A 25,211-nucleotide genomic window follows, 5' to 3' on the forward strand; every position below is an offset into this window, starting at 1 on the left:
AGTTCCGTGCAGAGAGTTGAACTCCTAATCTTCCTCTACTTCAAAACCTGCTTTGCCCAGTGCCTTTTCCACTTTGGTTCACTTTACTCCTTCCTTCTTGGCCATTAAAACCCTTGAGGTTATTTTTTGATTCCTGTCTTTATTATGCTCCATGTTGGAGAGGTCAGTGTGTCCTCTGAGCTCTACCTTCAGCTTATAATCAGAACTTTACAATTTCTCAACAGTTCCTCTCTGTCCAAAGCCAAGGTCATCTTGATATGTTCTAGAAGGCTTCGTTGATTTTGTCTCTAAGTCCCCTTCAGTTTCTTCTCAACAAGGCAGCCAGAGACATTCTTTGCCAACTTCAATCAAGTCTTTTAATTCCTCAGCTCCATCCCCAGTGATAGTTTCTTAGTTGCACTGTGAAAAGTCAAACCTCCAGAGGGCCCCCAGTCTCCCCTCCCCCTCCATCTGGCCTCACACACATTCTTAGCTCTTCTTCTTCAACTTCTACTTACTCGGTACCCTCCGTCCATATTGCCTCATTTCTTTCATCCAATGCACCCTCCCCCAATCTTTCTGTGCTCCAAAACTTTGTCCTGGCTGTCACCTCTCTCCCTGGAACACTCCTACCCAGATGTATCTACACAATTCCCGCCTTTGTACATCTCATGCCACTCCCTATGGATTCTCATTGATGCCTTCAACCAAAGCCTCTGTCCTTCCCTCCACACTTCCTGTACCTTTGTTTATTTCTGTTTCATGTCCCCTTGAGCACTTGTCTGTGTACTCCATGCTATATACTCTACTTATCTCCTTCTCTGTCTTTGCCTTGCATGGTGATGCAAACTGAATGGTGACAAAAATACTTGCAAATCCAATTAAGGAGGATGGGGTTAATTTGGTTCATGTTTTCAGATGGTCCAGTTCATCATGGTGGAGAAACTATAACAGAGCCTCTCAACTTATAACCTTCTTTCAGGCCAGAAAGCAGAGACAGGCTAATGATGAGATTCTGTTAGATTGCCTTTTCTCTTTTTAATCCATCTGTACCTTAAGCCCAACAATGGTGCCACCCACTTTTCAAGGTAGATTTTTGTTCCTCAGTTAATTCTCTACAGAAGCACTTGCACAGACATATTTTGGGATGCACTATGCCATCTTCTAGGGGCTATTCTAAATCTGGTTACATTAACAATGATTGTCAACCATCACAACCATATTCTAAAACAATGCCTAGCATGTGGCAGGCACTTGTAAATTGTGTTTTGGAAATGGGATGGATATACACAGAGGAAGGCCTTGGTAATAACTTACCTTGGTAATAACTTCTGATGTATTCTCAGAAATGTCTTCAGTACTTATAAGAAACAGAGTATGCTAGATACTAGACTTTGGGTTCCTTACCTGTTTTTCATTCCCCACAATGGTCCATTTAAGATGGGTATGACATTTATTCTGAGTTTATAAACTGAGAACCAGGTTTAAGAGCTTTCCCTAGCTTAACAAAGGTAGAGCTGGGATCCAAGATGATGTCTGTCCAACATCAGAGTCTTCTATCATTATACATCAACACTATAGATTACATCAGATTTTAGATTAAAAAGCAAAACAGGAAACATAGTTCCACTCATTCATTATCCCACTTTATGTGAATGGCCAGTCCTTTGTTCCCTGTATCTACAAAATAAAAGATGTCAGTATTAGAAGATAAAGCAAAAATGTGATTCTTTAAGTTCCTATGGGATCCCTCTTTGTTTTCCATAATTGAAATAGCAAACCTATAGGTCACCCCCCCCCCTTGTTGCAGACCTTGGATTGACAAGCCAGTGGCATTCTCTCTGCTTCAGTTTTTCTGGATAGGAAAATTGGGCTAGGATGGGGGATTTCTCAGGTGCTGGATGCTTGATATCCTAATCTAGGAGACTCATAGTTGTTCTTTAATTGCTGTGGATATAGATAAGAGGGGCAGAGGCTGTATATATCATTTCATTTAATGCCATTTATTTGTCCTAAATAATTTGGAGAAGGATCTCTGCTCTTAGAAAGAGCTTCCTAAAGTGCCTGGTTTTGAGTATGGAGACACAGTATGTCCAAGTATTTGCACCTGAACAGTCACTCTGCTTATGAGAGTCAACACCGGATGGGACTTTGAAGGCCAGCTTCTGTTTTAGCCATCTTTTATTGACAAGCTAAGTCTCCTTAAATCCTTCTTGTAACAAGTCAAGGGCTAAGGCATAAATAACTATAATGTTACTGAACTGTGTGACCTTCAGTAAAGTGTTTGCCTTCTCTGGGGCTGTGTTTGCTTCCCTGGAAAGTGGGAGAAATGGGTCCTGGACTTCATAACACTGAAAATACAATGATGAGAAGTCTTGCCCCAGTCTGTTTTCCAACAAAGCTGCAGTTAAAGCAAGACCCACACAGAGTAGCCAGTCTGATTCCCCTGATGTCTGTGTTCATTTCAGAATGCTATGTTGAAGATGTTTTTCTTGGTGTCTAACCTAAATCCCTCCTTCCTAAAGCAAGGATCATGTAAGAATATTGGCAAGAATCCCTTGCGGGTCGCAAGCCCTTTGAAATTATGGACTCTGAAGATTAATAGGAATGTGATTATGTGGCATTTGTGTGCTGTGCAAAGTCTATCTGCATATACTTCAGGGTGCTGGTGTGACATGGGTATCTGTGCCACCGTGTGTGTGATGAAGCATGCAAGTGTAAATAGAAGTGTGGGTAAACAGATATTTGAGTCACACAGGCCAGTCCATCCTGGCAGGCTTTGTCTTCCTTTCAGGTTGCCATGACAGCAGCAAGAGCCTCTGCATCAGTAAACAAAGCTCTGAATCAGGAGCAGCGCTCTGGAGCTAGGGGATAAGCCAAGAGCCAGTAGTCTTCCCCCAGAGGGTTTTACAGCAGTTTTCCCTGAACATTTTATCAGTAGAATGGTGGAGCAGCCACCTTCCAGGTATTCTGAGGTGCCTAGGTGGCATAGAATGGATTAAAACAAGTTAGTACCCTCACTTCAAGTTCCTAAGACTCAGCATACATTATGATAAATCCTAGATTTGTGGTTGACCAAAGCCCCTCCGCTCATCTCCTAATGGGCTAGCACCAGTCACTTTATTAATGCAGAGATCAGCTACATTGTGAATTACCGGAGATCATAGCTCCTTTATAGCTTGATAAATTCACAAAGTGGAAACCAACTTTCATATTAATGTAAGTGTGATTTGAAAATGAGCTCTGCTTTCTCTCTTTTTACCCCTCCAGGCATGTATGATGCGTGTTAGGGGCATCCTTCCTTGTCTGAAGTTATCCTTGCAATGCTTCTACTTTATCTTACTGTGAAAATAAAGAATTGGCTGAATATTAGAGTTGATTTCGACAATTTATGACTCTCATGGAAAATACTAGAAAACAAAAGCAGTCACAAACATAAATTCAATAACAAGGATGAAAGACATTCTTTAGTATATGATGCAAAATCAGGCTCCTTCAGTCCCATAATTGAAATTTAAGAACCTGAACTTAGCATACACATGCAGAAGCAGAATGGAAGATCAGCAAGACCCAACCCTAGCTTACCTTCTGTCAGGTTTTCTGTGTCTTAAGGGGACCTGAAAGTGGTCCTCCCAGGGGATTGAGTGGGAAGAGGGGCAGCCAAACATTATGAATTGCAAGAGTAGGAAAGGCCAGTTTCTACAGCGAAGCACAGTTCAGATTTTTGTGACTGTCCTATCTCTTTACAGGTTACTGTTCCTAGAGCAGACTTGTTACAGCTTCTGCTTGGGAACAGTTTTCACTCATTTGTGTGTGTGTGTGTAGGCCAGAAGACAATCTTGAGTGGTATCGTTCCTCAGGAGCTATTTGCCTTGATTTTTGAGACAGTCTCTGGTTGGCCAATGCCTCACCAATTAGCCTAGACCAGTAGTTCTTAACCTTCCTAATGCTGCAACTCCTAATACAGTCCCTCATGTTTAGGTGGTCCCCAACCATAAAATTATTTTTGTTAGTAAATCATAACTGTAATTTTGCTACTATTATGAATCATTATATAAATAACTGATATGCAGGATATCTGATATGCAACCATTGTGAAAGGGTTGTTCAACCCCCAAAGGGGTCATGGCCCACTGGTTGATATCTACTGGGCTAGACTGACTGGGCAATAGCCCCCAAGGGTTCTCCCTTTGACTGGGATTGCAAGTATAAGCCATTACACCTGGCTGCTTTTATGGTGGGCTCTGCAGTTTGGATTGAGGTCCTCATGCTTGCAAGCAAACACTATTCCCAGCCCATAGTGGTTCCTTCTAATGTCAGCTCTGACTGATGAGGAAACTGAGAGAAGTCCCCTCCCTGTCCATTAGCAGCAGATGCTGCCTGAATACGTCACTCTGAGAATAGACCTGTGGTGTTTCTGCTGCATCACATGCTGATTTATTTTTACTCTGGTTTTGAAGTCTAAAGACTAGACACAACACATTAGAGCTTTGTTACACCATGGGTTTAGAAATACTGGATGGAGCTGATTATTTGCCTTTATATCCTAAACCCAGACATGTGTCAAGAGACCTCAAAAGATCTGGCCACCCTCTACTATTATAAGCTAGAATTCTCCTTTGAAAGTTCAGGTGTTTTATCCAAAGAAACTGGAGTACTGAGATATTCACAGGGCCACTCTTTGAGATTACCAAATTCCACAGGAAATGTAGTGATGGGCATCTGGCCTCTAAATAAGGCCAGTGTCATATGTCTGACCTTGTAACAGTGTCAAATTTGTGAGATCCCTTGAACTCTCCTAAAGATGAGAGACAATACTCAGATCCTCATGGGAAGGGCCAACAGAAAGGACAGCTGGCTTTTCTCAGGCCTAGCCACCTAAAGACTCAGAGTCTCATGGTCATGTAATGATAATGTGACTGGTACTATAAATTACAGCATCTTTATTAATCCAACACAGAAACTAAATTCTATTCTGTTGACTCAAATGAAGAGCTCCTTTAAAAACAGAAAACAAAACAAACATAGAAAACCAGTTTTTGTATTCTCATTTTCCTCAAACTTGGGCTTAAACAAAATTCCATTTTGTAGATTCTAAACATTGACTTCTCCCAGCAGAGGAAGTGGGGAAGACAGCCAAGGCACGTGCGGTGGAGACTGTAATTAACCTGACTTGGGAGGGTGATACTTTGAATCCTAACTCTTTCTTTTAGTCATCTTGGGCAAATAACCTTTCTGTACTTTCCAGGGATTTTACAAATATTACACGCAAACATGATTTTTAAACCAAAGATATAAGTGTATCATATGAATATTAACTGCAATATTTATTTTTATACTTTATCGAATCTACTTTAATAGGTACTTAGTTAAAATTCTTAGATTCTGTTGGGATGTGATGCCATTCAGGCTATGCTTGGTCTCTTGGAGTCTACAGACTAGCAGAAATACAAATAGATATAAATAATTTTTGTTCTCTTTTCCAAAAGTATTTTAATGTAGATATTAGAAATATAGAGTTGCTTCAATGATTATGAATTTAAATTTTTCTATGTGTGCATGCACATGTGTGATCTGTTTTTTGTATTCATTCATGTATGTGAGTGCTGGTATATGTGTACTGTAACTCATTAAGTGGTCAGAGGACAACTTCAGAATCTGTCACAGAAGTCTGACAGCAAGGGAGAGAGTGGGAAGTCGGGAAATACACAGATGCCAATGAGAAAACAAAACACAGAGAAAGCCACTTGATAACCCACACTGCCTTTCCCCTTCCTCAGTGCTTCAGCTGCCTAGGGGGTTGGGTGATGAGGGGCCTGCATTCTTGGCTTCCATTTATTCAAGGGGCACTTGACAAAGGCTGTATTTTTTTAGACTCTGGGCCTATAATATCCAACTAGGAGACTGGGCAGAAGGGAACCAGACCTAAACTGCAGAGAAAAGGGAAGCCAGCCAGAGTGACAAGGGGGCAAGAAACTACCAAAACATGGGGAGGCCAGACAGGGTGTTGTAGGTTGAGCCTGCCAAAAATCAAACTGCACATGATAATAGAGGCAAAAACCAGGTGACACAGTATGTGCTGTGGGCATCAGTTCTACAGAAACTATGGTTCAGAAAGTGGTATCTGTGTGCTAGAGTTCCAACAATTCATCTGGTTCCCTTGGGTGTGTGCAGTGATGGAGTTCTCCTTTATTGGAACCTTTGTGATCCAGGACTGTGGGGTCAGTATGCTCATGATGAGTTGCCTTGGATGCTTTGAATTCATTGAATATATACTATATGCCAGGCCTATTCTAATCTGAGTAAAATGCAGACCATTTTTACTAAATGCTCCTCTGGCTGGGTGTGGAGGCACATGCCTGTGCTTCCTACACTTGAGAGACAGAAGGGGGTGGATCAGAATCCAAGGCCAGCCTTGGCTATCTTAATGAGTTTCAATGCAGCTTGGGCTACAGTAAGTGAGTTCAACATAGAACAGAAAGAAGGTGGGTTTTAGAATATAAGAGTTATGACTCCTTCCTGTGCTTCTCTGGCCTTGGACTCTTGCCATTTCAAAGAGCCACTTGACACCCTTTAGATTTAGTTTTCTGAGTCAGATAATAAAATCCTTGTACTGTTTGCCCGAGATACTCAAGGATTTTCCTGTTCCTTTGGTCAGATCCTACTGAGATTCCCCTTGGTCATAATCTTACTCAAAACACTACCTCAGGTTGACTTTTTTCCAGCCCTGTGCCCAGAGCTAGTTGGAAATTTAAGACATAAGCATACGTAAAAAATATGAAACAGAAAGAGACACTGATTGGTCATACCCAACTAAATGGTGCACTGAGGAAGAGCTTGAGCTCTCTGAGAAGCCAGGCCTGGGTACTTACACCAGCTCCATGTCTTACTTAGAATAGATCAAGTGAAGTAACTTTTAAGTTGAAACTGAAAATTCCTGTATTTTACCATCGTTTTGGAACGGCTGTAAATACTGAAAGAGCAAGATGTATGAAGAGGCTTGATGGATTAAAAGATACTTTATAAATGCTATTTATCATGGTCCTTTCTTGGGATCTGGAAGTTTAAGATAACAGTGATCCTTTTAAAAGATAAGTAATAGCATGAAATACATGAAATGAAGGAAGAGGCCTGGCTAGTTGAGAAACCAAGTAGGTACCATTTCAATGGTCCAGGCAGGGAAGATGAGGCCCAGGGTAAAGGCAGTGAGGATGGAAGGAAGAGTGGATTCAAGTACTATTTTGATGATGTTACCAACACAAATTACACAGGAGGGATGGAAAGAATCAGAGAACCAAAGGTAAGAACATTGGTGGACAGTGGTGCTATGAATTACCCAGGCCAATGTTACTTCTTAATTGTTGAAATCCAGAAAAGAAGATAACAGGAAGCATCCTTGGTAGTTCTACTGCCAAAACCCCCACTACTTCTGGTCACTCTTCACTTTTACTTCTTCCTTCCATTCCTTCATAGTATCATTAGGGACTCACTGCATCTTCAATCAAGCATATGCCTTTCAAGTTGACCACAACCATTGCAAGTGGGTCCTATAACTAAGGAAACCAGCTCAGTATTGATAGGAAGTCCAAGCAAAGCATAAGCAGGCATCTCTCTGTATCATGTTATACCAGCATCCCATGCCCTCTGCTGCACCTATGTTATATCCCTGGTTCAGTCTCTGGCTCATTTCTTCTTCCCCAGACAGACGTTAAGGAACAGCGGGCAGGACTCACAGCAGGGGCTGTTTTCCCTTTCTGTCTGGAGATGGTTCTTTACTTATGGGGATCACCTTGAGTACATCTTCCAGCTGTGCTCCTATGCCACTACAATAGTAAGCAGTAGCTGACTTGCAAGAGTGGTGATTAGGAAGGCACTGGTAGAGGTAGTTTCTGGAGAAGCCCAATAGCGGGTGACTGATTCTTTCCCATTTGATAACCCATTAGATAAACTCATCTTTTCCTCTACCAAGGAACTCTGAGTACCACCCATATACTTCTCTCTCCTTCCTTTTTCTCTATTTCTTTATCTGTCTCCTTCTCCTCATGGAGCTTACGACTTTATGTCTCAGTGTGTACATGCATATGGAAGTCATATAAACCTTTGCATCAATACTTGGGATCCAACTACTTTATTTCTTGAGATAGGACCTAGCACTGACTTTGAGCTAGGCTAGCTGGCCTAGGAATCTACCTGAAGACAGCTAGACTGCTCCATTTTCCCAATGGCTGGGGTTACAAGTGCATATCACCATGCCTTGCTTTTTTATATGAGTTCTAGGGGACTCAAGCTGAGGGCCTCATGCTTGTGTATCAAGCACTTTGCCAACTGAACTATCTCCCCAGCTTTAAGATTTAGCTTTTTAAAATGCCATAGAGTAGCTTTGTTCCTCTACCTGATGCTGGCTCTTCCTTACTCTTGACCCTCACTTCAACTTTGACTCACTCTTACCACCCTCTGCCTCACTTACCTTCCCTCTGCCTTTTGCCTGGAGCCAGGTTCCATGTTATGTCTCTTCTTATTCACTAATAAATTGTCCATTACATAAATGGACACCAGCCATCAGAAGCTCTTTGGTCCTTCATGTTGTAAAGTGTTTTTGTCCTTCAGTGGCATTCCTTATTGAACACCACAGTATACTGAACATCATGGCAGCACAGCTTCATGGTTTGACTTTGCATCCTTGCAAGTTACTGTCCTTCTTAAGCCTTAGTTGTCTCCTCTGCAAATGGGAATGTTAACAGTATTTTATTAGAGCCTTGTGAGCATTAGATGAACTGGTGGGCCTGAGACTGGTATATACTTATTGGCGACTATGCCTTAGTCACCTACCAAAAGTATGAAGGAAAGCAGTGCCCTCAGGACGGTTAAGGATTCCGTGTGGCTAAAGACATGGAGCATGGCATTCTGAAGCAGTTTGCCACATACGTAAAAAGCTCTTTTTTAGTGCAGAGCAAGCAGGTAAAAGGGTGGGGAGGCCTCCTGCATGAGGTGGAATGAAACTCCCTTCTGTAGAACCCTAGAGGGAGATCATCTTGCAGCTTGCGTAAAGGGGAAGTAGAAGTGGGGTGAGCAGAAACTGTCAAATACTCGTCCTTGCCTCACTATTTCTCTTCATCATGGCATTGTGCAAATTCAGGGGGCTGTTTTTGTTGTCCACAGGGAATTTGCCAAAGAAAGAGAGAGAGTGGAGAACCGAAGAGCATTCATGAAGCTTCGGCGGCAGCAACAGATTGAGCGAGAGTTGAATGGCTACCGTGCCTGGATAGACAAAGCAGGTATGTCTTGACATTAGGGGACTGGTGTTGGTAACTGTTCATTCATAGTTGATTAACCCTGCCTAGTGCCTCCAAGACTCCTGTCATGGGCAACCTAGACAAGAGCCCAGAGAACTGCTGAGAGCCCTGTGAGTGTTTAGGCTCCTCTTCTGTTTTGAGGTCTTCTAGGGTCTGACTCTCCCCTTTTTCATCTAACTACCTGCCACAAAGCAAGAGATATCTAACTGAATTCAGTAAAGGAAAACAAAATCCAATCCTGAGGAAAAAGTTGGTCTGGTGATACTTTATGCTTTGCCTCACACTATGCCTGAAAATCCATGGATTCAGCAAATATGGATTGAGTGCCTATTTTGTGCCAGGAACTCAGAGTACAGAGTTGAGCCAAACAGACCACCATGACTCCAAAGCTCATGTCTCCTGGAACTCATTCTTCTGGAATTGGGAAGGAAGCAGTAAACAAAATAATAACTCACAAGAAGGGGAGGAGTGCAGTAGGGAAACAGATGAAGCAAGGTTGTTGGGGGGTGATGATGTTACAGCTACCCACAAAAATGTTCAGCATGGGCTTGTTTCTATTAAACCTGGAGGAGATGAGGAATTGTCCTTGGGAGGAGCTTGGAGAGGAGCATCATAAAGCCAAGTCCTATTTAAGGGGTTGTCCACAGCTGCTCCAGCATCAAAGGGGAAGAGAACAAGGCAGGAGTGGCAGGAGGCATGATGGCTACCAAGACAAGTCACAGCAGTTACATGTGTGACCTGATGGGTCGCAGGGCTTGCTAGTGAGCAGAGGTGCCATGACTTGGGATTTTTAAAGGAACATATGTTTACAATACTGGAATTAGATAGAGAATGAGGCCAGAGAGACAGGGAAGAGATGAGTATAGGGACCCCTGCAGCTCTTCAGGCAGGAGATAGGAGTGAGGACAGGTGTCTGGTCATCTGATACCTGAGCCATCTTTACTTCTTACTCATGGAAGTAATTTAGACCCAGATATAAGAATGGGTTCTGACCTACCACGATAGCATCAATGCAGAGCCACCAGACTCAAGGTGGCCCAGGTGCTTATGAGAGGCATCAGTCACTTAGTATCTGACAATAAAAAGGAAGCATTTGTTTTTATTATTTTAAAGACTGGATTGCTTCAGTTATAGATCTTCATTTTCCTCCAGAGCAAAGAGTGATTTTAATAATTAAAAAAAAAACTTCTGTATGACAGTCAGCATCTTTCTCTATTCCTAATAGAAAGCCAACCACCTTGATTTGATGCTTAATTCTGTGAGCCTTATTCTTCCATAGGAACTTGCAGTGATATGGTTACACTTAGTGTGATCACCATTACTCTAAAGCCTTCTTTAAGCTCAGGAGTCAACTTTTGATTATCTATGAGGGCTGAGAAGGGACATATATGATTAAAAGTCAGATACATACTCCCTGTTTTGGACATCCGCATTTCCTGTCATCCCTGGAGGCAGGAGCTATGCTGTTAATCGTGTGTCTATTTCGTCCCTTTCTCCTCCAAGTCTATGGAGTAGAGGTGAGGGAAATATAAATCTCATCTCCCTCTTCCCAGAATGATAAGTCCACCTTACCATGAGAAGGCAAGCTGAATTGCCTCCAGGCCAGACAGCCAGCTTGAAGTTTCCAACAGTCCTTGGCATCCTCAGCAGTGGAGCCATCTGACAAACTGCTGAGTGAGCTGGCAGCAAACCCAGGAAGGACTTTACCCAGACCTGATCATGACCCCGCACAGGGTCAGGTGCCATGGAATGCTTTTCTTTTACAGTGTGCTTTTCCAGGCCTTGAAAAATTCCACCATTTCCCTTTCCTCCAGTAGCCAGCCCTCTCCCCCAACTAAGAAAAAAGACGAACTACAAAGTTAAATTGTGCTTCCTGGCCCTTCCCTTTACAAGTGGAGCGTGAGCGAATCAGAGACATATGGGTTACATTTCCCTGGAAAGACACTCAGGTTCGAAAGCGAACTTGGCGAAAGACATTGGTGGGGGAAGGGTGGTTTTAGCACATCCAGAGCCCTTGAAGTGCTTTTCAGAAATCCTCAGCAGCCTTACACATCTTCTGTCTGTCTGGGGAGCTCTCAGGTCTGCCCATTTCAAAGTCAGGCACTGTGCATAGCAAAAGTGATTTCTGGCTAAGGTAATTAAGTTTGCTATGAGATGGTTTATTGGGGCTTCATTTTACAATGATACCCTACAAATGTACTATAAAGTGTCTCAAAAACCATGTATGTCTGCATGAAGGAGCACCCCACCTGTAACACTTCACCTGTTAATGTGCAATTTCACCAGAGGCTGTACTTGAAGACCTAAGCTAAACATTTATGATGTACTGTAATGACTATCCTGCATAGTAATATCAGAATGCTCCCTGGGAAACACATTCTATATGCTCTCAATTTTATATGCAGGTAGAATTACACTAATAGCTTTACCCTTTTCTACTTGTCTGTAAGTGCTTGTCTACTTGTTTTAAGTGCTTAAATTAAACCATTGCTTAGTAAGGTCTGCTGCAAGCTTTTCCCCAACAACATGGGTCTTGGAAATTATTGTCAAGCTTCTATGGGCTATAGTAGGGTGGGATCAAAAGTTAACCCCATCACTCTTAGAGGGGCACCTTGGGACCCAGAAGACATAGGACAGAAAGGCTGTTTAGTTGGTACCTTTGAAGGGGATGTTGGTGAGGTTCACTCATATAAGTCTTAGTACAAATGATACTCATCAGGTCTTGATGCCTCACTGAAGTACAGAACTGCTCCTGAAGAGAGGGAGCCTGGGAAAAGAGACTCTAGGAACCACATGATATCCTCACATAAAAACAAGGGATTGCATGTTTGGCACCAATGGATCCTTAATTTTCTGGCAGCCTCTGTACATTCAAGAATTGGTTCTGACACTAAGCATCACCTGAATGTAGCATATACTCTACACATTAAAGCCTTAGAAGCCAGAAAGTGGGATCTCAGATGGACCCCAATTCTGCTTGGCCAAATATACATTTGGAAATTCTACAATCCTTTCCTCTTATCAATTCAGTGATTGTTTTTAAAAGAATAACTTCTGGACATCAGGAAAAGGGGTACTTACTGCTTACTATAAATTATACAACTCAGAAACAATGTATAGGATGAGGCTCACCAGCCTCCAAGCTGGTGTTCACTGACCCAGAAACTCTCAAAGTCCATTGTTTGGGAAGTTTGTGGAGATTTCCTTACATTGGCATGTGGGAATTAATTGTTGATCACCAGTAATAGCACTGTGACTCCAGGCTCTTCTCTCTTCCTCAAATGTAGGGATGGAGTATAAAAATTCTACCTCTCTGGTCATGTGGTTGAATTTTTCTGACTACCAGCTTCTATCCTTAAGTTATCCAGGGCCCTTTCCTGCTATGAGTCATCTCATTAGCATACAAAAGACAGCTCTGTGCCAGGAACCAGAGACCAAAATCCATATATATATATATATATATATATATATATATATATATAATTTTTTATTATACCACAGGGATGGATTCAGAGTGTGCCCACACCATTTTAGCTCAAGTACTGCTCAACCAAGACAGGGTAGGGTAGAGTTGGTGGGGACATAAGAGGCATACCTTAAGCCCTGCCTTTCCTCTGGGGACACTTGGGCTCTTCCCTTGTCCTTGCCTTAGAGTCATGAGCATGTGTAAGTCAAAACATGGCCTCACCTCCTGGATGAGGGAACAGATGCTGTGGTCTGGGAGAGAGGAAGAAGGGAATACTTTCTGAGGGGTTAGGAAAGAGAGAAACCTAGGTAGAAAAGACGAAACTAGAATATTTTCACTCTTATAAACTTAGGGGATTTTAACAAAAAAAATACCTCTTCCTCCTCTGCCCCTCCATGAAGCATCAGTTGTAGTAGCCCTGAACTTTTTCAGCATCCCTTGTGAGCCACTCGCTACACACCCTCCATCTTGTTCTGAGCAGCCTGTGTTCCTGGTGAGGCTCGATTTCTCTCCATGCTGGTGCCCACGATGCGCTCCGAACTCATTTCACTCACCATGTTGCCTTAAGTTAGAGCTGTCCCTGAGGGTTTTCATTTCGCAAAATAATTTGGCACTTACAGATAATTTACTAAACCATTTGTTTCCATACAGAGGAAGTCATGCTTGCTGAAGAAAATAAAAACGCTGGAACATCAGCCTTGGAAGGTAAGCAAGTGCTGTGAGCTGTGCTTCCGTAGCATCTGCCCTCTTAGGCGGTGGCACTCTCTCCTGAAAGAAAGAAGAGGGGGGCACACTGGGATTTGAAACACAAGTCTCTCCGTGATAAAATCCCTCATGCTTTAAAATGACGAGAATTGAGTCACAGATTTAAATGCCTGTTAAAGTGATGGAAATGAAACCCAAGAGTTGCATTGTTCCAGGGCATGTGATTGATAGAGTTCGATGAAAAGACCATCATACAACTGAGGGTCTATGAAGGGATCTTCTTTTAAAATGTATGGGGATCATCTTGGGACCACTTTCATTACCGGGAAGTGCCATTGTTTATGAAGAGCCAGAACAAATAGCTAAGGAGTGTCTGTTTACCTACTGCGTTTAGATTTAGATAAACTCCAACTGGGATTCAAAGCCTGTAAACATCTGCAGGTGCTGGCAAGCACGGCATTGCCTGCCATTCTGTAGACTTCAGATTCCTATCACCCTGGTTCCAGTATTAAAGGCCAACACCTGTGTCACAGGCCCCTTGCACAAGGCCTCTTGCCCACAGCCCTCAAAGTTTTGTCCAGGATGATCTGGGTGTACTTATGGCCTCTCACTGGCCTTCCCCTTCCCTGGCGTAGTGCTTCGAAGGGCAACCATCAAAAGGAGCCGGACGGAGGCCATGACCCGAGACTCCAGCGATGAGCACTGCGTTGATATCTCTTCTGTGGGTGAGTGATCCAGTTAGATCTTCTTTTACTTCTCTGGATCTCCCATGAAAATGAAGATCCTGTCTGTTGAGAAGACCCACAAGGAGGAAAAAGAACCCAAAGAATCCCGAATGTAGGGACGTAATTGAGGGAAGGCATGGGAATCTAACCTAGATGACAATGATTTACAGAGAGGACAAAAGGACCAGGGGATGCTGTGTACATGAAACTTGGGGCTTAGGGTTCTTCAAGTGTGACAGGTGGATCTCATTTGCAGATGTATCCTTTCTCTCCTGGGTGTGACAGTGAGAACCCACGTTGGGGATACAGGTTGAGTATCCCTAATCTAAAAATCCCAAATCTGTGCTGCTCCCGAATTAGACATTTTTTTAAAAAAAAAAAACAATACTGTGGCACCACAAGTGGAAAATTCCACAGCATGAAACTTTGGTTTCTCCCACAAAGTTATTTAAAATACTGTATAAAGCTACCTTCAGCCTATGCATATGAGACATATCATCTGAAACATGAATGAATTTTATTTGTAGACATTGGATCCCACCTCTAAGATACTTTATCATGTGCAGCTGATAGTGCGATCACTAAAATAATAATCTGACATCTGAACTGTGTCTGGTCCATATATTTTGGATAAGGGATACTCAACCCCTATTTTTCAAGGATCCTCAGGACCTATTTCTTCTAGTGACCCACCCGGGAGAACTTGAAGCCATTTGCTTAAGCAGGGTAGGACCAACCTACTTCCATCATGTGCAATTGAAACTAATTCCTTTTAACAACCCACTGATGTGACTACAGTTCAATCCTAGCTTCTCTTACAGATTCTGGCTCTTGACAGGTTTCTTCCTCCCCAGAAAAAAGGGCAGGATCTCACTCACTCCATCCTAAAAAGCAGAAGAGACTTACAAGGCCCATTGCTGCTTTATGTTGCCAGTGGCAGAAATATCACAAATGCAGCAGAAGGATTCCGGTGTCTGAAGCGTATTTAAAGGGAAAGGGCAGAGAGAAGCCCGGTCTCTTACAGATATAAACACGATCCTGTTAGGATTCAAGATGCTGGGTGTCTGCCTGGTGTCTGCTTGGGAATCTTTCAGTTTCCTAGGACTTGAGAGTGCCTGGAGAGGAAAAGCAGGGTCCCTCCCTGTGGAGATTACTTAGCCTATAATATAGGGGTTGCCCAGGTCTGCAATGTGACCATCACCTTGTCCTGGTACTCAAGCTGTCCAACTTGCCCTGTGGATGCCACCTGATCGTGGAAGGGAAGCCTGGGATATTTTGTATTCTCATTCCTCCTCATTTCCCTTACTTAGGCACACCTCTTGCCAGAGCCAGTATCAAGAGCACAAAGGTAGATGGAGCCTCCTATTTCCGGCACAAGGAACGGCTTCTACGTATCTCTATCCGCCACATGGTCAAATCCCAAGTGTTTTACTGGATCGTCCTGAGTGTTGTGGCTCTCAATACTGCCTGTGTGGCCATTGTTCATCACAACCAGCCCCAGTGGCTCACTCACCTCCTCTGTAAGTGAACAGCAACTGCTGTCCCCTCAAGTGGGTGGCTTGGTTTTACGTAAGAATACGGAGGGACCTAAAGCATGCTAACTGTACACACTGAAGCAAGCCAAAGCTGCTGCAGGGGGCAATGGATTATCAAACAACTGCTCCTAGCCTTCATTGTCTGCTGGGGTCAATAATTGTTGCTGATGAGTTAACACATTAGTGTTGTACTGTGACTGTGAGTCCCAGAAATTTCTTATAGAGGTTCAGTAGTATAAAGAATTTGAGTCCCTGAGAGCTGGGGAGGAAGTCCTGGGAACAATGGATACATCAAATGAATCAAAAAAGGAACATATAACTCTGCTCGGAACATGACTGCCTCTGGGTGTCATGGATGACCAGGGAACTGTGAAGGATAAATGTATAGATGAGGATACCTAGATTCTTTAGTCAAGCCACAACTCTACTTGCAGGCCAATGATAACTGCCCTCCTATTGCAAAAGGGCAACTATTGGTTGGGCCAGGGGCTCATCCCAGCTCAGAGTGCTCCGAAATTAGGCTTTGCCCAATGCTGACTTCTTACATGCTAAGATCTGGAGCTCCTCTATAAGGGTGTGTATTAGTTGGAGAGCAAAAGAGCTCATACCATCCACGGAACAAACAACTGTACATTTACTGCTTTCAGACTATGCAGAATTTTTGTTTCTGGGACTTTTCCTGTTGGAGATGTCCCTGAAGATGTATGGCATGGGGCCACGCCTTTATTTTCACTCTTCATTCAACTGCTTTGATTTTGGGGTAAGTCTTTGGAAGCCTGTTTGTCCTCCTGTTTCATGTCGACAGGCCATGGTTTTAGATAAGCAGCTTGCTCTGTCAGTCGGCATGAGCCATTGAAGTCAGAAATCATAAAAGGAGCATGGTAGTATGGTATGATGAGATAAAGGGAGTTCAGAAGTGAATGAATCCTTGCCGGGCAAGGATTTGTTTGGTTTTTCTTAAACCTCTTTGAGTTTTAATGTTTTTATTGATGTATAACACATATACTAAAGAGTGTACATTCAACTATATAGCTCAATGAGATTTTACAAAGCTACCCATAGCCAGAATTTTGAACCACTTATTATCTTGGGCGAAGTCTGGGAGAGAAGGACAAAGGACTTAATTCTAGAGGTGGCTTTAGAAGAAAGAGGTTATACATGGGTTCATTTCCTACTTCAGTTGAAAATGCACATAATTGTGTAGGTATGCCCTCATATGAACTCACACACTTGTATTAGCATGACTCCATGCAGAACATTCCATCAAGCTGTTTATTTTCTATATAATATTTAGTTGTGTGTCTTGTTGGTAGTGTTCAAGGCGCATTCATGCACATTTATTTCCTGCTGTGCTTACAGGCGTCCTGTACAAGATATGAGGTGTTAGAGGTTAGTCTGTCCTCTACACAGAAGGTGACAGACACTGTGTGCTCAGATCACATACCTGATTTACATCAGAACAAAGAAGCAGGACCTTGGGTTTCTGAGCCACCTCTCTTTCTGCCAAACCCAGTCCCTTTTCTGCCAAAGCTCCAGTCAGGTGATAAAGATTCTGAGCACTTGCCCATCTACATTTTCACCAAGAACATATGGTTCTGAGTACAGGCAATTTTCAGGCATAATAGCTCGTGAGAGACCATTTTAACCTTGATTTTTCTCATACACGTATTTTTCAGCATTGCTTTGAAGACTCGTTTTCATTATTTCTCCTAGTACAATGTCTACAACACAGTCAACATTCCATAAATGTATAATCACAAAGTAACTCAGAGCCAGCCATAGTAGTTTGCCCCAATACTCAGGATGCTGAAGCCAAAGAATCACAAGTTTGAGACCAACCTGGGCTATGTAGTAAATTACAAGATGGCCTGAGCTATATAGTGAATCCCTGCTTCAGAAAGCAAAAGTTAGGGGGTTGGTGGAGAGATGGGTTGCTGGTTAAGGATGCTTACTGTCCTATCAAGGAACTCCAGTTAGGTGTCCAGCACATGTGTCAGGCAGCTCACAGCCACATATAACTCTAGCTCCAGGGGGATCCTGCAATCCTGGCCCCTGGATCACATGTACTCACATGTACACCTACACGTATAAATAATTAAAAGTAATTCCAAAAAAGCAGAAGTTGAGGCTGTGGTGTTGATAGACCACTTGCCTAGCATGTGCAAAGAAGGCCCTGGACTCTGTTCCGATTCCCATAAACAACAACAATCTTGAAATGTTAATCACAATTAACATTTCTTCCTATAGCAATAAGACCCTATGTTAACTATTACATTGAGGATTATACAGGGCCTCATTCCTTGAAAGATATTTAATACAACATCACTAAAATGTTCTCGGACATGCTGTGATCTAGAATGATGAGAGAATGTGGGTCCTTTCTGATGTTTTGATATTGGAACACAACCTTGACTAACTCAGACTGGTTTCTTTTTTTATCATTTTTTTTATTTGAATTAGAAACAAGATTGTTTTACATGACAATCCCAGTTCCCTTCTCCCTCCCCTCCTCCCCTAACAACCTCCCCCTCCCAACTAAAACCCTACCTATCACATTCCCTTTCTTCTATTCTTCCCCTGACTCAACCTTACTGCTCCTTCAAACTGGTTTCTATGATTTGGGTACCAGTCCTTTGTATGCATATATAAGGTAATATGGAGCCAGAACATCCATTGCTATCAAATTTGTACAAATGCACTGACTATGAATTGTAATTTTGTGAAGGCCAAGTCAGTAAACCAGTGAGAAGATTACAAGTTAGGAGGGAGAAGGGAAACAGTGTGTGGGGTGGCACAATATTGTTTTTCTTTAGTAGCTTCTCAAGTATACAGTATATTTAGAGTTAGGGCTGGCTGGGGAGGGAGAGACTTAATTTCACCAGAGCCCAATGAACGCTGATGATAATGTACTAAGTACCAAGATGCTTCTGTCTTTTTTCTCCCTCTTCTCACTGTGGCTGGGTTTGTCTCTTAGGTCACAGTGGGCAGCATCTTTGAGGTGGTCTGGGCAATCTTCAGACCTGGTACATCTTTTGGAATCAGCGTCTTACGAGCTCTCCGGCTCCTAAGGATATTTAAAATAACCAAGTAAGTGTTGATATCTGGACTCTTTCCACCACCTTTGGGAATGGAAATCTTATTCCTTCTCTTCCTTGCTTCCCCCTTTCTGCTCCATCTCTCACATTCTTCTAAAGACCAAACTAGTAAACTGTCAATGACAAAATATTGAGTGACACATTTTCCAGTGGAGGATCATACTGCTATCACATTGTCTTCACAGAGACACAAAGACTGTTGGTCTCAGACTTGTAGGCAGATGGCAAGCTGTCCTTGGGGATAACTTGATACCCTGTCAACAGCTGTGCCCTCATCTGGGTTTCACAGGTATTGGGCATCCCTCCGGAATCTTGTTGTCTCCTTGATGAGCTCCATGAAGTCCATTATCAGTTTGCTCTTCCTCCTCTTCCTCTTCATCGTTGTCTTCGCTCTCCTAGGAATGCAGCTCTTTGGAGGCAGGTAAGGGCCAGGGGGGCTTTCCATCCAAAGGAAGCTCTGATTAGTCTCAGGCCTGGCAGTACCAAGGTGATTGATTTGGTTTGTTAGCATCTTGTTTGTTCTTGGTCTGAATAGTCCATGGATGCACTTGAACAGCAAATGTCTCTGCTGTTATTACATATACTGAAAAGGGTTCCTTTTGGAAGACCTATCCTTTTGAAACTCTCCATGAAATGATCAGCTTGGAGCCTCATCATTTCTGACCAGCCCAAACTCTGTCTTATGACTTGTGCCTTTCAAAGCTCATCAATTTTTTTTTTCAGAAATGGGGATTACCATCTTCATAGAACATATGAGATAGAGAGCAGTGGGTAGGGGGAGATGAGGAGAAAAGAGAAAAGAGATGATGAAAACTGCAATATGGAGCTGGGGAACTTGGTAACTGGTATTTTTATTCTCCCTGAATTTCCTTTTCAGGTTTAACTTTAATGATGGGACTCCTTCGGCTAATTTTGACACCTTCCCTGCAGCTATCATGACAGTGTTTCAGGTATGATGTTCCAGCTGATAGCTCAGAAGAGCAATGTGGGGCCCATAGACCACACAGTGTAACAAGGCAGTGTCTTGGCCATCAGGGATCCTGTTTTGAGAAGAGAGAAGTATTCCTCCTGTTTGAGAAATCATTACAACAATCCCTTAAATTCCTGTGTGTGTGTTATCACCAGCCAAAGAGTTCTATGGCAATCACCTAGTTGCCCTTCTCCCCACACCTGTGAATCTGCAAGACATCAAGTCTTGGATATTTAGTCACAAGTCACATTTGTGATTTGTCTAAAATCTGGACTATTTCCTTACCTGTATTCAGTTTACTGACGTAATGGAATAGCTTTACCCCTTCCGTCTCAAAATAGTAGGAACAATTTTAAACGAAACTTTTTAAAAGCCATAATGAAAACTCACCATCAATAGTATTTTAGAATTATACACAAAATACTGCTTAGGCTGACTCTGAGGCTGAAGCAGAACCCAATTTCCAAACTAGAACCACCGAGGCTTTTCCAATAATGCTACTGTCTTGGGAACAATGTGTTGTCACCTGGGGAACAATCAGGTAATTATTAGACCACCAGATCCATGTGATTCCCACAAGGCCTAGCCAACCTGGAGGAGGGAGGAACTCCGAAATATGAGGAGCAGGAGTACTTCTTCTTGTTCCCTTTTCATGTTGAATGTCTATAATTCCCTTCCATATAAAATAGGATTATTTATAGAAATGGCTTTCTCCCCTATCCTAAGGGGATAGTTGGAAAAGATTCATCCCTGGTATTTTGCCCTTGACATTGGCCCCATCTTCTCTGCCAACCCAGAGTCTTAACCTGCCTTTTATTTGCTCCACACAGATCCTGACAGGGGAAGATTGGAATGAGGTGATGTACAATGGCATCCGCTCCCAGGGTGGGGTCAGCTCAGGCATGTGGTCTGCCATCTACTTCATTGTGCTCACCTTGTTTGGAAACTGTATCCTCCTACAGTGTTCTTCTGTACTCTGTCCATTTCCCAGTACCAGCATTTGAGGAGATGATGGGGTGGTGGTGGTGGTGGTGGTGGTGGTGGTGGTGGTGGTGGTGGTGGTGATGGTGGTAGGTAGGTAGATAGGCCTTGGATAGGCAAGGGGAGAGGCGATAGGCAATGCTTGCTCATATTAAAGGAAACACGATTTTCATCTTAAGGAATGTGTATGCTAATGTGTATGTATTCTGTGAAGAATACAAGCATTAAAAAGATGCAATTGCCCATAAAGCTGGGAAAACAGCATTGGATCAAACCAGGCCCTCTGAATGTGGGTGTCAGCTAGGAGGCCAAGGCAATCTATGGGACCTCTAACAGTGGAGCCAGTGTTTATCCCTAGAGCACAAATGGACTTTGGGAGCCCATTCCCTATGGAGGGATACTATTGCAGCCCAGATACAACAAGGAGGGCCTAGGCCCTCCCCTGAATGATATGACGGACTTTGAAGGTCCCCTGTGGAGGGCCTCACTATTCCTGGGGAGGAGTTAGGGAATGAGTAGCGGGGTTGGTGAGGAACCTGGGAGGATGGGAGGGAGAGGGAATGGGTGAGATGGATATGTAAATATGAGCAGTAATTAAGGAATTTAAATTTTAAAAAAAGATGCAATTTCCTAAATCTGCCGTATACAAATAATACCATGCAACGCTAATATGTTGGATGGTTGGAGATACTATGAGGTCTGTAAAATGTTTGAAGCCTGAGATCATTGTATACTGAAATAGTGAATCAATTATATATTTATAAATGGCAGAGCCTACCATGTCATAAAATTTCAAAATAAATATAAATACCAGAATTTTAGCACAAATACCATTAAGTGTTAGTAGTTACTGTGTTGATCCTGCATGTGAAACCTTTTCTTTTTTTTTTGCTATATAGACACTGCTTCACCTATTCTTTACCTTGTAAGACAAAAGAAAGTACTAGATCACATCAAGTCAATACAAACATATAAAGGAAGACTAACAATGAAATTCTATAACTCCAAACCCTACACCTCATGTTCTAACTCTGTTACTGAGGGGGAAAAATACACAGACAAAAAGCAACTTAGAGGTGGAAAGGGGTTACTTTCTCTCACAGTTCCAGGATGTGGTCCATGATCATGAAGAAGCCAATGCAATCAACAGAGACTTGGAGCAATTAATCATAGCCCGTAGTCAAATGCAGTTAAAACTTACACACAAATTATTGCCGCTTTCACTTCTCTGCTATGGTGGCCTGTAACCTGGCATTGGTAGTTAAAATTCACCCCAATGTTTTTTTGGGGGTATTTGATCACAGAAGCAGGAGCAAGACTAAGACACTGGTCAAAATATACTAGAGCAGGAAGACTGAGGTTTGAATCCCCGAGACACACTTTGTTAACTAGATGTGTGGTCTTCAGAAAAGTCGTTCACTCTCTAGGAGACTTTGTTTCCACATTTCAAAAGAAGAAAATAACATCTCTTTTGCTAAATGTAAGCATTGAATGAAATGATTATTAAATGTATCTTATAAACCGTGAATATTTGTATAACTATGAGGTACCTGGGGGAGTGAAACCCACCTTGAATTGGATTGTAGAGCACAGTGGGGGCATTCTGAAGCAGCTACATTATTCATATAGCTTCACAAAGAAGATATTCTCTTTTTAGCGTTTGTCCTGAGGCCTTTTAGTGGTTGGAACAGACTATAAACTAGACGTGAGGAATGCATAAGAAGAAGCTATCTGTTAAGTCACAAGAAAGGAAGGCCAGTTTGCCACAATGGCAGCCCCTTGATATTCTTGTTGTTCTGTAAGTAGCCAGAGCCATCCTTTTATGCTAGAATTAGTTTCATGTTCTACAATATATGGGCCTCAAACACAAAAGATTGGGACCTTAGGAGTCAGCGTATGTAACAGAAGAGGGTTTCAGGACGAATCATGTCCATGCTGTGACATTTGTCAAATGAATCCTGGAAGCTCTCTGGGACCCTAACAAGAATGAAAGAAGTTGGCACCCCATTATAGAAAGCTACTGGTCTTGTTTTCTTTGTTTTTGGTCTAAGTAAGATTCCAGTCTCCTAGGAGGGAAAGATGAACACTGACACTCAGATCCCTGCACATCTTGTTCAATGCTCCTTTTGTTGCCTGTAGCTAGTCCTCAAGGCCATAGCTGTCTGAAAGTTTCCTCACCATATTTGCCCTTGCGAGTGGTTTGATTCAGGAATTGTTTTTTTGTTCTATGTAAAGAGGCAATATGTGGAAAGAAGGAAGACAAAATGCCCCTCTTTCCTCTCTTGTGGCCCTTAGCTGCTGCTTCCAGTGTTCAGGCAGAAAAGTCCTGGAGGGGCCCTCCCAGACTTGCTAAAGCCTTTTACTTTTCTTGCCTGCCCATCCTTAACCCATACCCACAGACACACTGCTGAATGTATTCTTGGCCATCGCTGTGGACAATCTGGCCAATGCCCAGGAATTGACCAAGGTAAGCACTATCTTCAAGAGAGTTGTCTTCTGGGAGCTTTTAGATCATTGGAGAGCCACACACCTGTGCAGGAAGCCTGGTTTACTTCCACCAAGTTTGCTGAGCTTTGGTTCAGCACAGGTCTCCTTTATGATATAGAAAATATCAGCACAACTCCATGAGCCCTTGCATGGGTCCTTCTCGGAATTACAGAATGCAGAACAGAGGAAAATAGCAGAACTCTAGATTTTAAGCTCTGCCTCTGCTACTACAACCTGTGTCAGTATGACCTCAACTCTGTGACCAAATCCTCAAGGGCTTGGGTGTGAGAGTGATCAGGAGCATTGTGGTCCCTGTACGATGGCCACTGGGGTAATCCATTGGCTATGGTCATTTCTAGAAAAATTTCTGTGAAATCAGATATTGCCATTCTCAAAGAGATATTCATTTCTTTCATGGAAATTCTCCACTCCCAGGGAAAGACAGTATTAATTGCAGTGGGGTGGTCCATGAAATGGGTGAGAATTCTTGTCAAAAAATGAAAAATTGGTTTTAGGAAGATACACAGCATCTTGAGAAATTTACTGAACTTTTCCGACTGGATCTATGATGTGTTGTCTACTCTTCCCACATCTCTTAAAACCCTCATCTCTATAATATGGGAAGGAAAACATGAGCGTTAGTATGTGAAAACCTGTTTGAATCCTACATCTTTCTGTTACTGGCTAGTTTAGATTTGGTTAAAATGATGATCTCCATTAATACCAGTTTTCTCGGATGTAAGATGGGAAGGACATATCTGCCTGTCTGCCTCACAGTATTACAGCAAAATTCAGATAAAATGTTGTTTCAGGAGGGGTGTGGGGGGGAACCATAGCATGCTAGGAAGATATGTATATTATAATACCTCTATCAATGACCTGGACTTGATTCCTTGGTGTCATCACTTCAAGAATATAGCTGAGGTGATGCTGGAGAGATGGCTCAACAGTGAAAAGTATTTGCTACTCTTCTACAAGGCCCAACTTTAGCTATAAGCACAGTTCCAGAGGAATGCAATGCCTTCTTCTGGCTTCCATGGGAAAACGCATACAACACACACACACACACACACACACACACACACACACACACACACACACACACACACACACACAGTCTCTGTCTGTCTCTCTCTTTTAAAACACCTAAAAAATGTAGGTGAAGAATAGAGACCTCTGCCTAGGAACCCATATGCCATACGGGGTTTAACACTCCCTTTTGCTTACCTCATCTTGCTTGGGCTTCAGAGCTCCTGGGGAGGGCCAAAGGAAGCTGCTCTCCATAGGACAATCCTAGGTAAACTATCCCTGCTTTGTGTCTAGGATGAACAGGAGGAGGAAGAAGCTTTCAACCAGAAACATGCACTGCAGAAGGCCAAGGAGGTTAGCCCGATGTCTGCACCCAACATGCCTTCTATTGAGTGAGTAGGCCATCCAAACACTGACCCTGGGCTTCTGGGGCTACAATCTAATTCATCAATGCCTACAATAATCAGTTGTAGGAAGGCACTTCCTCTGTTCCATGAACTGTTCATAGCATATAGTACACTGTTATAGGGTAATAAGATAGTGGGGGGGCACCACTCAGATAAATCCAAGAGGGACCCCCTGTGTAAATAGAAACCTAAACATACAGAAGGTAGCTGTGTGGTGTTATAAAGGAACCATCCCTCAGCAAGGTCCCAGAGGGATACAAGATACTAGCCAGTGCAGAGCTCCCAACCCCCGGGTGAAGGATTCAGCATTTATTCAAACTGAAATCATGGGCATGCCTAGCATGGAAAGATGTGGCATCCTATGCTTTCCACTTTAAAATATCACTCTGCCCCATGGAAAATTGGTCGTGGGGCCCAGCATGGAAGCAGTAAGATGCAGTTGGCTGTTAGTATAAAGTGGGTGATGATTAGTTAGGCAAGGAAAGTAGCCATGGAGAAGATGACAGTTCTACTCAGTCTATATTTTTGAATGTGAGCCA

At 42.7% G+C, this 25,211-nt stretch overlaps 1 protein-coding gene across 3 annotated transcripts in view; it reads left to right on the top strand.

The window, feature by feature from the left end:
- Cacna1e (calcium voltage-gated channel subunit alpha1 E) overlaps positions 1–25,211 on the top strand; it is a 303,984-nt gene that overhangs the window by 208,586 nt on the left and 70,187 nt on the right. For all 3 annotated transcript variants that reach the window (XM_035445314.1, XM_027418072.2, XM_035445315.1), the window contains exons 8-18: positions 9,139–9,254; positions 13,390–13,443; positions 14,079–14,168; positions 15,479–15,688; positions 16,351–16,463; positions 18,678–18,790; positions 19,088–19,219; positions 19,676–19,748; positions 20,599–20,716; positions 23,149–23,216; positions 24,560–24,657. In XM_035445314.1, the coding sequence (XP_035301205.1) occupies positions 9,139–9,254; positions 13,390–13,443; positions 14,079–14,168; positions 15,479–15,688; positions 16,351–16,463; positions 18,678–18,790; positions 19,088–19,219; positions 19,676–19,748; positions 20,599–20,716; positions 23,149–23,216; positions 24,560–24,657 (1,185 nt within the window). The remainder of the gene's footprint in view (positions 1–9,138; positions 9,255–13,389; positions 13,444–14,078; positions 14,169–15,478; positions 15,689–16,350; positions 16,464–18,677; positions 18,791–19,087; positions 19,220–19,675; positions 19,749–20,598; positions 20,717–23,148; positions 23,217–24,559; positions 24,658–25,211) is intronic.

The sequence above is a fragment of the Cricetulus griseus genome, chromosome 5 (genome assembly GCF_003668045.3).
Source record: "Cricetulus griseus strain 17A/GY chromosome 5, alternate assembly CriGri-PICRH-1.0, whole genome shotgun sequence".
Taxonomy (NCBI): domain Eukaryota; kingdom Metazoa; phylum Chordata; class Mammalia; order Rodentia; family Cricetidae; genus Cricetulus; species Cricetulus griseus.